General features: G+C 37.8%; 1 protein-coding gene across 1 annotated transcript in view; it reads left to right on the forward strand.

Moving 5' to 3' along the window:
• The window catches only part of LOC136841483 (uncharacterized), a 149,479-nt gene that overhangs the window by 128,640 nt on the left and 8,039 nt on the right, over positions 1 to 12,800 (forward strand). The window contains exons 5-7 of the mRNA XM_067108426.1: positions 2,268 to 2,435; positions 5,490 to 5,749; positions 10,873 to 10,972. Coding sequence (XP_066964527.1) covers positions 2,268 to 2,435; positions 5,490 to 5,749; positions 10,873 to 10,972 — 528 coding nt within the window. The remainder of the gene's footprint in view (positions 1 to 2,267; positions 2,436 to 5,489; positions 5,750 to 10,872; positions 10,973 to 12,800) is intronic.

Raw genomic sequence — 12,800 nt, forward strand, 5'->3', positions numbered from 1 at the left:
TTCTTTGCAGTGTGCCTTCGGCCCCTAGCTGCAGCCCCTTCCGTTTCTTTACTGTACCTCCTTTCATATTCTCTTTCTTCCATCTTACTTTCCACCCTCTGCTAACAGTTGATTCATAGTGCAACTGCTTTGAGGTTTTCCTCCTGTTACACCTTTCAGACCTTCTAAATGTCAATTTCCGTTTCAGCGCCGAATGACCTCATAGGTCCCAGCGCTTGGCCTTTGGCCTAAATTCTACCTTTTCCTGTGGAAGTATAGAGAAACATATAAAACTGACCTTAATCTCTTACGCTTTTAGTCGAATCTGCAAATAAAAAACCACAGGATTAAGCCCCGTTTCTCGCCGTCTGCCGCATAAACATTTTCACTTCGGAAAGAAAGTCAAAGAATATCTTTTTTCCTGACGTAAAAATGTGGCATAATCTTCATCGAATATTCTTTTTCCTGTTTCTTATTCCGAGTTTAAACAAAAAAAGGCCACTGTTACCGAGCTTTCCTGGAAGGGAAACCCCGAACATAAGATATCCGTCGATAGAGTCACACTTTTTTTTTTTCCAATATGGCTGAGAATTTCAATGTACGGCAATATTGGAAATTCCCCCGCGAAAAACCTTCGGCTGGATGATACGAAAAAAAAACTGGAGGGGAGAAAGGATGAAAAACAAAAATCGAGCAGTTGGCGTTTTTCCGCGCGATCTCGGGACCTTGATTTCGTGTCCACCGTCCGTTGAAACATCTGTTAGCATTTAGTGTAAGCTAATCATTTAAATATTGCCGTGGACAGTCGTACGAATAAATAGTAAATAAGACAGTGTCTAGTAATATAAAATTAGAAATTTTCTGGTAGAATAAAATCAGTTCAAAAATAGTGTTAATAGACATATATAGGATGATTTAAAATTATATTAATTTCAAATTACATATTTTTTTTTTTTACTTTTAGCAGTACCTACATCAGTAACTGCAAAAAGTTTGCTTACATAGGTGAATAACAAAAAGTCCATGCATCCAAAGCTGACTTCTAGTGTAACTGATATACTGTAATGTAGCCAGTTCTCTTGTGTTCGATTTTCATCGAAAACTGAGAGATTCACAGCAAATGACTAATCTCGTTATTTAGAGTATGTAAGAACACCTGCCGCTTGGGGCACGTCTTTTGTATCTGGAAGATCGACAGTGTTTTGAATTCTTATGCAAAGGGCATCGGCACAAGCGAATTGTGGGGGTAGTGCCGTTAGTGCACCTCATGCGGTACACTGTAGGCATAGGCATTTACTTAAGGTTTTTTGCAGCGTGCCTTCTGACCCTAGCTGCAACCCCTTTCGTTCCTTTTACTGTACCTCCGTTCATATTCTCTTTCTTCCATCTTACTTTCCACCCTATCCTAACAACTAATTCATAGTGCAACTGCTTTGAGGTTTTCCTCCTGTTACGCCTTTCTAACTTTTGCTGTCAATTTCCATTTCCACCGAATGACCTCATTGGTCCCAGTGCTTGGCCATAGGCTTAAATTCTTTATTCAATTCAAATCAATTCAACAAGCGAATTGGGTCCTCCTACCATGCCCAGGCCTGAAGAAACAGCAAAGGGACGAGAAGGAAGCAGAGTCAGAACCTTAGTAGCAAAAGAACAGTGGAAAACGAAAGCCGGTGGAGAATTCCTAACCTTGACAGCTGACGAAGAAATGTCTCGAAGTCATGAAACCTAAAGATGGCTGACTTCATTATCCGACTTTTTATCTAGATCGTAATTTAAGTGGTAACTTTGTATGAAAAATTAAAGGCAATTTAAAATATCTGTAGGTTGCGGCATAACGCCATACCATGGAGTGCATTTTGCTATTTAATATTGTCAGACGAACTGCGTATAAAAAATTTGCTGAAAGGCTTTCATTTAAATATACATTTATTTGGAAGAAATAAAATTCCACTATTGCTTTTAGAGCTGCAAAATACATCTTGAGATTTTAAATCTGTAGAATTCATTAAACATTTGAATGTGCAAATTCTCATTCCCATTACTGTACCTCCGGTCACAATCTTTCATTTTTCTTATTTTCCACCCTCTCCTAACAATTGATTCATAATGCAACTGCGAGGTTTTCCTCCTGTTACACCTTTCAGACCTTTTTATTGTCAATTTCAGTTTCAGCGCTGAGTGACCTCATCATAGGTCACAGCTCTTGATCTTTTATTAATATATTAAACATTCACGTTACGGTGAAGAATTTTGCTGTGCATATTAATAAGATTCTTCATACTTAACAGATTACGACTTCGGCAGCCTCCCCATACCCACGAACCTGGACTACCCAAGGCCACAGAAGATCGATGCCCTCCCTACCCTAGAACACGGAGTGTCTTCAGACAGGATCGTGGTTGTGGATGCCCAGACGTTCCTCATCCCCAACTTCAGCTATGATGGAGCTGCCCCTGGTACGTACATTATTTTCTCATCCCGTACAGAAGCGCTTTTGACCTTCCAGCCCGTGCAGAGGGGTCAAAATGGCTTATGAAATGTATTGATAAATTGTTTTTAATTTTTGCGGAAAAATATCGTATCGGTGCATCTTACCATTTGATTACCTGGAAAAAGGTTTTGTATGGATTCTGACTGTGTGTAAAGTTCAGCCATACTGGGCATTTTGCCCTGAAAGGTTACGAAAATAGAGACTGTGCATTTAGTGTGGTTACAGTAATTTTTTATACGAAGCTGCTTTTATGATAAATTAAGACATAATACTGGTTTTCACAAGTAAGATTATCCTAAACAGTTAGGGAATTTTTTGCGTATAAGGATTTTCCTGCCAAACATTTAACCATACACTAAGGGTCAAAAGGGCATCTGAAATGTATTAATAAATTGTTTTTGGAATTTCAGGAAAATACTGTATCTGTACATCTTACCATTGACTGAAATTATAGAACGGTTACTGTAAAAGTTGATACGAATTTTTTTTCTGTCTAAATAAAATATTGTTCTTCACCGTAAGTTTATCTTAAATAGGTAAGAAATTTTGCGTAAAACGAAAAAAAACTTATTGGTTTCAAGATTGTGCGTAGTATTACGTAAGGATGTAATATTGTCGCGTTGAAACCCGGAAATTCAATGAGGTAACGAGTGTAGTAAGGAAGAAACTGCAAATGATTTTTCGGGTAACTAGAACCTGTACCATCTCGGATGACATCAAAATCCGCGTAATAGTATCGATTTTCACTGATGTCTTCCAACCATCTCCTTGAGTAGGTCTGGGTTTTACAAATATTGAGAAAATATTCTTTTCTTTTACTTTCTAAGCTTATCTTTTACTTAAGCTAAGAAATCCTTCCAAGAATCAGTGTTATGTCTTCCTCTTTGAAATCCTATTTTTTTAGTTAGGATTTTTCTGAACTGCTTTCTGGAATGCAACTTCTTGGATCTATAAGATCCAGAGATTTACTTTGCAAGGAAGAATTACCAAGATGCATTTTGTTAATTTCTAGTGTGTATATTTTCTGTAACAATCCCGTGGTATTTTATTTTATAAAATGTTCATTTCGTAGTTTGAGGTAACGTTTATATATAATTTATTTGTTAGCATTTTGTATATAAACAGTCAAAAAATAGCTTGAATGTATGCAAGACCCTTAACTAGAAAAAAAAAAGTTAGCCTGCCGCATTGACGTCAGGCCTGCTTCCCTTAAGAGAAAATAATTTGTCGCCTACAAAAGGAAAATAATGAAGTTTCTAAACACAAAGAAACTCGTTTAATATCGCGATATGCATTAACAAAAGGCTGTAAAATAAGATCCCTTTGAAACGCACTACAACTTGCGTCAAGAATGAGTGGGGATCCTCCCTTCAATTTATATAAAAAAAAAATTGAAAGTTTGCGTTACTTTGCAACCAAAAGCAGACCACGAATTGAGTCGAACTAAATTGGTAATCGTATTGATTTTTTTCTAAAGCAGTTATAATTATTATTATTATTATTATTATTATTATTATTATTATTATTATTATTATTAAAACCTATTCATATGGAACAAGCCCACAGGGGCCATTGACTTGAAATTCAAGCTTCCAAAGAATATGGTGTTCGTTAGGAAGAATTAAGAGGAAGTAAAGGGAAATACATAAAGAAAAGATCCCACTTATGAAAAAAGGGAAAAAATTAATCAATAAATAGATAAATAGATAAAAATGTATTAAAACGCAAGAAGAATAGTATTAGGGTAGTAATGCATTGCATTTTCTCTTGAACTCTGAAGTATCAACTGCCCGGCTGTTCCCCAGTCCAACAGTGTGGGGAATAAATGGCCTCTGGAACTGAGAAGTTCGACAGCGAGGCACATGTACTGCATGTTGGTGTTGCTGTTCAGTAAATAGAAGTCAAAGATAAATTACTCTCACTCCGGTGGTCCTCGGGCCTCTTGGTGACCCACGCCCGCTTGCACCAGACCTCCCCACGTTTCCCTAATAAGTGCTGCATCTCTCCAGTTATTCTCGGGATCCTCCACTCCCAATTCTCTTAGATCTCTTAACACATTTTCTTTCCACCTGGTCTTCTCTCTTCTATTGATCCTTCCATAACCACGTTAGGCATTCTGTCCTCTGCCATTCTAACCACCAAAGATAAATATTCAATGAAATTTAAATCAGCTATCGATCTTGTATGAAAATTCCAAAGCGATATTCTAAGAGCGGTAGAGGAGTGAATGTGATCAGTAATACAAGTTGTTATTCAAAGGAATGAATTTTACTGTAGTATTAGCGTTGTTCCTTATTAAGTCTGGTAACACAGCTTTTGAGAATGGTTAATAGAGAGGTTTTAGATTAGGTTGGCCATAGGGACCATTTGACTTAGTGCAGCCTGTGCAATTAAGGTGTTCAAAGGGATTGAAGGTGCCAGATGTGGACCTCTGGAGGACCCAACCGACATTGGCAATTCTATAATAGAGCAGCCAATATGGATGAATTTTGAAGTATACGTGTTTACTGCAGCTGAAGTTTTTCTTTCCTTTACAGTTATTACGTCAGAGGGAACTAGACTTTTTGCCCAATTGTACACTACAGTAAACCCCCGTATTCGCGGATTCGCCTATTCGCTGATTTCTCTGTGGAACTTATATACACATTATTCGCGGAAAATTCGCCCATTCGCGGAATTTTTCACTGAGAAATATTCACTAATTACTGTATTTTCATAACATTTTCATGACTAAATGCACTTTTTGTGATAAAACTATCAAAATACTCAGATATAAGCATTTTTGGAGTGTTTTTTGTGTTTAAACTATCAAAATAGGCAATTCTAAGTGTTTTTAGAGGGGTTTTAAGTATTCGCAGATTTTAGCTATTCGCGGATTTTAGCTATTCGCGGGGGGTGCGAAAAGAATAGGGGGGTTTATTGTATACATGTTTTTTATTTTGTTTTTCTACATATTTTGATTAGAGGTTTTAGCAGAAACGTAGCCATTGCTTCACTCATTACAATTTCACTTTCACAGACGGTCACTTCTGGGTCGGCAAGGGCACCGCACCTGGACCTAAGGGAACTGTTGTACCCGACGAAAACGGATCAGAGGAGCCCTTGAAACGCTACTCAAGCAAGACCATTGTCATTACCCTCCCAGGAGACCTAACAGTCTTCGACATCGACTTCCTCAGCGTCTGGTGCAAGGCCTTCTTCGCCAACTTCGGCCATGTCCGTATTCCCAAGAGCCTCAACGTGCCTCCCTCTCTCAAGATGCTGGGAGTAGCTCCACAGGTAAGCTGCTGGAGTTCTGCATTTTGATGTCAGTTATTAGAAACTCTATTACCAAGGTACTGCTTCGTCGAGGATTTAGGCCTCTGGAACGTCTCAAGTTTTCTGTCCTGACGATGGAAACTTTTTATCTATTATGTTGTCCTCTTCGTCTTCTGTTTCATAAATCTGACACGACTGTCTACAGTATTTTATTTTTATTCTTAACACTTTTACTTGAAGCGTCTGTCCTACCTTAATCTCTTGCCACACTTGACTTTGCCTTCTGTAAGACCTTTCCTTCTTTACTTAAAACAACTGTCCTTTCATATATAATCTTATATTAATTACTAACTTCGACAATGTCCATGCTTTTAAGCCTCAGTAACATATACATCTACATCTACACAACAGTTATTTGACTGCTTGCACGCACACGTACTTTAGATTGATGGATCATCTTTGGACCTGACTGCCATCGCATTTATGTTACCATAAAATATGGTAAGTTTTGTGAACAGAGTTTTCTGATAACTTTATCACTATTCTTGTGCTGTACTATCATTCCATACTTTAGCTCATCTTTAGATTGTAAATGATCACAATCAGAACCACAGTGCATATATAGCTTTAGCATATCCTTGCATGGAACACTTGATAACTGCAGATCCTGCACTGTCTTGTGACACTCTGAGTCTTATTTCTGGACAGGCCATAGTCTTGTTTATACTGTCGAATTAAAAGACATTTCTTAGCAAGTAAGCCATTGTGCACTGTTTGTAGTTTTCTGAGAAAGTTTTTACTGAAGAACTGGTTGTGTCAGCTATTGCAGTAGTAGATAATCTACAGTATGCTTTATTATATATATAACTACTGCAGTTAGTTTCTGAATTAGTTCTTGATTAAGAGGTCCTAAGCCTGAGGCACAGAAAGGTTCAGCAGTGCTGACACAGCCATTTCTTCCCACCAAAGATTCTTGGATCTCTTCTTAGCTCTGTAAATATTTCTTTTTGTATGTAATCTTGACTTTCCTTAGTGTTCCTTAGTTGTAAATAGCAACTTTTATTGCCTTCATACTTAACCCTGTTCTGTTTCCTCCTCCCCTATTTTCAGTCCCAAGGCTATTCGTACCGACCTCCACCTTCTTCCGGTCGCTCTGCCCTATCCTACGAACCACCAAAGACCACTCCCAGACCCTCTTACTCTCCCTCGGCTAGACCACCTCCCACCACCCCTAGACCTTTTCCTAGACAGTCCCACCCGCCACCACCACCAGCACCACCCTCTTCTCCCTTTGGCAGTTCTGGTTTTCCATTCTCTCGTGCTACCACCACCACTACCACCCACAGACCGTTCTATAGCCCCCCAACGACCTCGCCACCACCATTTCCTCGGACCCAACGACCCTTTAAGAGACCGTCCCACTTCGACTCAGACGAGTCCAGAGAAGAATCGAGGAGCCAGAGCAGAGGTTTCGGAGGCCACTTCAGCGTGCCGCAGTCAGGTTTCCCCCCTAAGAGCTCGAACTCGGGCCGGCCGAGCCACCACTTCCAGTCTCAGGAGAGCAGCGGTTCCTCTCGTGGACATTTCGGCAGCAGCGGTGGGCATTTTGGCAGTAGTGCCAGTAGGCACCGCGATGATGATGATGATGATGATAGTGAAGAAGACAGGCCAAGGGGTGGATTCCCCCCGTCCTCCTCCTCCCACAGATTCGGGTCTCCCTCATCCTCCTCCTCCTCATCCTCCTCCTCCTCAAAGTCCCCCTCGAACTCGAAAAGTTTCAGCAGTTTCCACTTCAGCTCTGGAGGGTCCACTTCCTCCTTCAACCTCTATGGCTAAAATGAATTGTCAGAAACGCACGCATGTACGCACAAATACACACACACAAACACACACACACACACCACACAGCATACTGTGTTTATTCATTCATTCACGTATGCAAATTTAATAAAGTCCCCTGATAAAGTTGCCCTACATCTGCAAGTTATTTTGCAAGCAAGCTATTCACCTGATACAAGTTGCCTTACGGCTGCAAGTTATTTTGCATGCAAGCTAAATGCCTGCTTCTACATCTGGTCTATTTTTCTTTCAGAAATGGAGATATTCACACAAAATCTAATTCTGTACCGTTAAGACTTAAAAAAAAAAAGTTTTCAAAGCATTACTTGTTAGGGAAGGACTACACACAGTATGCACTATTTAATTTTAATTTATTTGCGCTATTTATTGCTATTTTATTAATCCTAATTTATTACAGTATATTAGACGTGGATTTAGATTTAGTCTCTTGCTGATAACCGTATTGTTTCCATGTGACTTTTCTCTGCATTGCTTTCAGGAAAGCTAAAATAGATCCTTTCCTCTTTCTGAAACCATCACCTTTTCGCAAATGCCTGAATTGGCAGATAGAGATGTCTCCCTCCTCAATTATCCTTGTGAGCGATGCATTCCAAAAACGATCGTTTGTCTCGTGTTAAAAATGTTAATGTTAATCGACTTTTGAAAAACAAAAAAAAAATTTATAATAAAAAAATCGACACTTGTAAAACTCTTGGTAGTTTTCGAATAAAACTTTGATACATCTCTTTCTATTTCCTTTGTTCATTCTTCCTTTCCAGTTTTTTTTTTTTATTGTTCCATTTTCAAAATGCTGCTGTTTATGTGGTAAGTGATTTGCACATTGTATTTTTTCTTTGAGATTGAATATTTACCTAATTTGGCATGGCTGTGATGATCATTGTATTTAATGGCGTGATCTGTCTGTGTTTGCCAAGTCGATCTTATGAATTGTCTAATTTCAGTAAACTGTAAACTAACCTACATTCCAATTATACTAGATTTTTTTCCCTTCTTTTGTTCCCTGGGTGATTTGGGGTAGGGTGACGGGGAGACTATAGAGAAAATGTCCTGTGTAGCTGGGAGACTTGATTTCTTATTAGTAACAAGTGTAAAACAAGTAAGTCTTACATCAAAGCAACGATGCACAATGGAACATTAGAATTCCGAAAGTTCATAATTACACACACACACACACACACACACACACACACACACACATATATATATATATATATATATATATATATATATATATATATATATATATATATATATATATATATAATTATTTATATATATTATATACATATATGTATATATGTTTGAATGGTTGGGAAACTGATGCTGCGTCAAATAAATCTTATATATATATATATATATATATATATATATATATATATATATATATATATATATATATATATATATATATCGTAAGGGAACTAAATACCTTCATTAGAATTCATTTGCCGTAGCATCAAAGTTTCCCAACCATTCAATTAAAAAACTTCAACTCGAGTAGAGGCAATATTGCAGGGGGCTGCCAGACCGTAGAGCAAATAAAAAAAAAAAAAAGAAATCCAACAATTCACTCCAGTTAGATGGCTTTGGTAGTCACGTGACCCTCCCATGTGATGTGAATTCCGTGTGTATTTTGAGAGAGAGAGAGAGTTTTAATAAGTTCCTTCCCTATTTTCGAAAACTTTCGTTTTGAAACTGGATTAGCTCGGCGGGGCTTCCTATTCCTATCCATAGACGGTTCCTGAAGGTCACGTGTCCCGGTGCTTTGAGAGAGTGTGTGTGTGTGTGTGTGTGTGTGTGTGTGTGTGTGTGTGTGTGTGTGTGTGTGTTGGGATGAGGGAGATGGCTGTAGGCGGCAGCGCTGTCTGTAAACTAGGGTTTTAACGTTTAAATCCCACTCATATCTGGTGTTATTTGATGGTCGAATTGTAAATTAAATTTTGCTTAATGCTTTCAGATTGTACGAATAAAAGTCTTGGAATGTTTTTAAAGTTTAGGAATTCAGTTTTCGGTGACACAGATGTGGAATATATACAAGTCATTCCGCAGAAAATTTATTCTCTGCCACACCTCGATTGGGAAATGGATAGTATCTGGAGTTTTTTTTACTGTATCAGTATTTTGTGTTATACATGAACACAAGTTATTTCTTTATATTGAATACTAGAGGTATTTACATTATATATAAATACTAGAGTTAATTACCTTATATGTGAATGTTAGAGTTATTTACCTTATATATGAATAATAGTTATTTACTTATATGTGAATACTAGAGTTATTTACCTTACATATGAATACACGAATACCAAATACCAGAGTTATTTACCTTACATATGAATACCAGAGTTATTTACCTTACATATGAATACATGAATACTAGAGTTATTTACCTTACATATGAATACCAGAGTTATTTACCTTAGATATGAATGCTAGAGTGATTTACCTTAGATATGAATACTAGAGTGATTTACCTTAGATATGAATACTAGAGTTACTTACCTTAGATATGAATACTAGAGTTACTTACCTTAGATATGAATACTAGCGTTATTTACCCTATATATGAATACTAGAGTTATTTACCTTATCTATGAATACTAGAGTTATTTACCTCATGTTTTATTTCTTTCCCAACTGAATTCTCAGTTCATTCATAACCTCTGTATAGTTTTTAAAGTATCTGTATTCCTAAGAACTTAACTGTTTTTTAAATGTGAAATAAATGAGAATGTTACCTATTGTTATTTTATGCATTGCTGCAAGTGAATGTTGCTAGGTTTGCAATACACTTGTTTTTAACGTTCAGTTCAGTATATAAAACTGAATGAGAGAGAAATGTCTAAAACCACATTTTAAGCCACATCATTGCACTGAGGTCCACTTGGCTTTTTGGGAATGTTTGTGTGTTTGTGTATATCTCGCTCCTTTGCCAGAAGAACGACTAACTCAAAAATTGCTATTTTTCAGGAGAAGTAATTTAAAGTTTAAAACTCTCTATACTCTATTGTGTAATAGTGACATGTCATGCCCTCTAGCGGTTAGTATTACAAACACAAATAAGACGTTTTTACCACAATATGGAACAAAGAACGGGTTATCTGCTGGTATCAATAACTCAAAAAAACAATTTTTTTGAGTTCTTTATTCTGGCAAATGAGTGATATACATCAGGATGTTCATGTCTAATTGCTTATTGTAGCGTATTACTATTAAGTGAATGATCACTATTATATGGCTTTAAATATGCGAGAAAAGCTAAAATATCCTAACCCTTTCAGACCAAGCTGAACTGCGAGGTCCTGTGGGACGACTTGGCCTTCGAAGTGAGGTGGGCCGTTGCAGGGGAATCCATTGTTATGCAGCTGGTTGGCAGAATCAGTAAGTTTACATTTGTCGTCTCGTTGTTAATTTGTTGGGGGTAGAGAGTGAGTCAGTTTCTGTTGGCAAGTTGCCACGATGCTTTCTGGAAATTTACAGTTGGATGACAGAATAGGAAAGTTTCTGTATTCTCTATTGTTTGTTGGGAATGCTTAACAATGCTGGTAGATGAATTTGTGTTCTATATAATAGAAATAATTGCAATGAGGCACAATCTCATCTTTATATCTCGCTGGTCCGCTGGTATGGTGGTTAAGTGTTGTGGCATGCCACTCAGATGTCGTGGGTTCGCGTCTCCCCCAGGGCGATGAAAAATCACTGGCTCTGTAGCATGGTCAGTTACTGCTGCAGTGTGGGGTCTGCGGTGGTAGGTCGAAACCAACATTCTGTGGAAGCTTGAATCTTAATTCAGTGAACCCTGTGTGCTTGTTCCATGTGAATAGGTTTCATCTACTGAAATAATAATAATAATGATAATAATAATAATAATAATAATATGTCTAGATTTTATTAGGTATACTTTAAGATGACGTTTTACTTACTGAAGCCTTTAAGTTATCTTAAAATGAATGCTTTAAACATTTATTTTAAAAGCCAGAGGAATTCATTCGACGATAAATTAATGAAAAATTAGTCCCGTTAGGAATTATTATAACTTTGGTTTAACCAATCAAACTGGTCAGATTTCTATATTTTCACAGTAGACAAAAAGCTCCAAAAATGTGCCGAATATTGGAACAGCCCCTTAGCGGGGTAGGGCTGTCAGTGCACCTTGTGCTGTACACTGTAGGCATTACTTAAGGTTCTTTGCAGCCTGCCTTCGGCCCCTAGCTACAACCCCTTTAGTTTCTTTTACTGTACCTCCTTTCATATTCTTTCTTCCATCTTACTTTTCACCCTATCCTAACAATTGGTTCATAGTGCAGCTGTGAAGTTTTCCTCCTGTTACACCTTTCAGACCTTCCACTGTCAGTCTCCGTTTCAGCGCTGAATGGCCTCATAGGTCCTAGCGCTTGGCCTAAATTCTATATTCAGTTCAGCTCAGAATACTGGAACAGGGTAAACGGTTGTTTTGACAAGTAAGGTTAGGAACGTAACGCATTTGAGTCTGTCATTTTTCATTTTAATTGTTTTTGTTTTAAGTGCAGTTAACCTGTCATAACGAATGAAAAAGATGGGTTATGGAACAACATATTTTGGCGTCTGGAACTTAATATATTTGCTGGAAATATAAATGTTTAAAACAAACTTCCAAGTTTACATATCTTGACGCTAAAAATACCCTCAGCCTCGCTAAGGGAACGACGGAAATCCGTTGAGTAAGCAGTTCGAATGTTCCAAAACCACCTAACCACCCCTATCCCAAGGGGACCCCCGTAGCCAGCCCCCCGACAGCGTTTTACGCCCACGCGATCGTCGGTTAGAGTCGCCGCGTAGACCAGATGACGATTGTTTGCAGAGCAGATTTGTTTGCAACTGCAGTGTATGGATGCCTCAACTTGCTTTCTGGCAGCGGGAATAGATACGTTGAGTTTGACGGGTTCAGATAACATAAGAAGAAAAGAGATGACACGGGATTTTTTTTTAATTCAGTCGAAGTAGAAGTTAATATTCCGTATTCCAAAAAGAGAAAAATATATAAATCTCTTATTTCACTCATGTTTTGGTGATCGATCGAAGTAAAAGTTAATGTTTCCGTATCCCAAAGCAAGAAAATTACATAAATCTCTTATTTCACTTATATTTTGGTTATTTGCTGAGGTAATTGTAGTACAAAGAAGCCATGTTCGGGGGACGTTAAGGCACATTGAGGTTTGGTTCTTTTCTG

The sequence above is a fragment of the Macrobrachium rosenbergii genome, chromosome 9 (assembly GCF_040412425.1).
Source record: "Macrobrachium rosenbergii isolate ZJJX-2024 chromosome 9, ASM4041242v1, whole genome shotgun sequence".
Lineage (NCBI taxonomy): Eukaryota > Metazoa > Arthropoda > Malacostraca > Decapoda > Palaemonidae > Macrobrachium > Macrobrachium rosenbergii.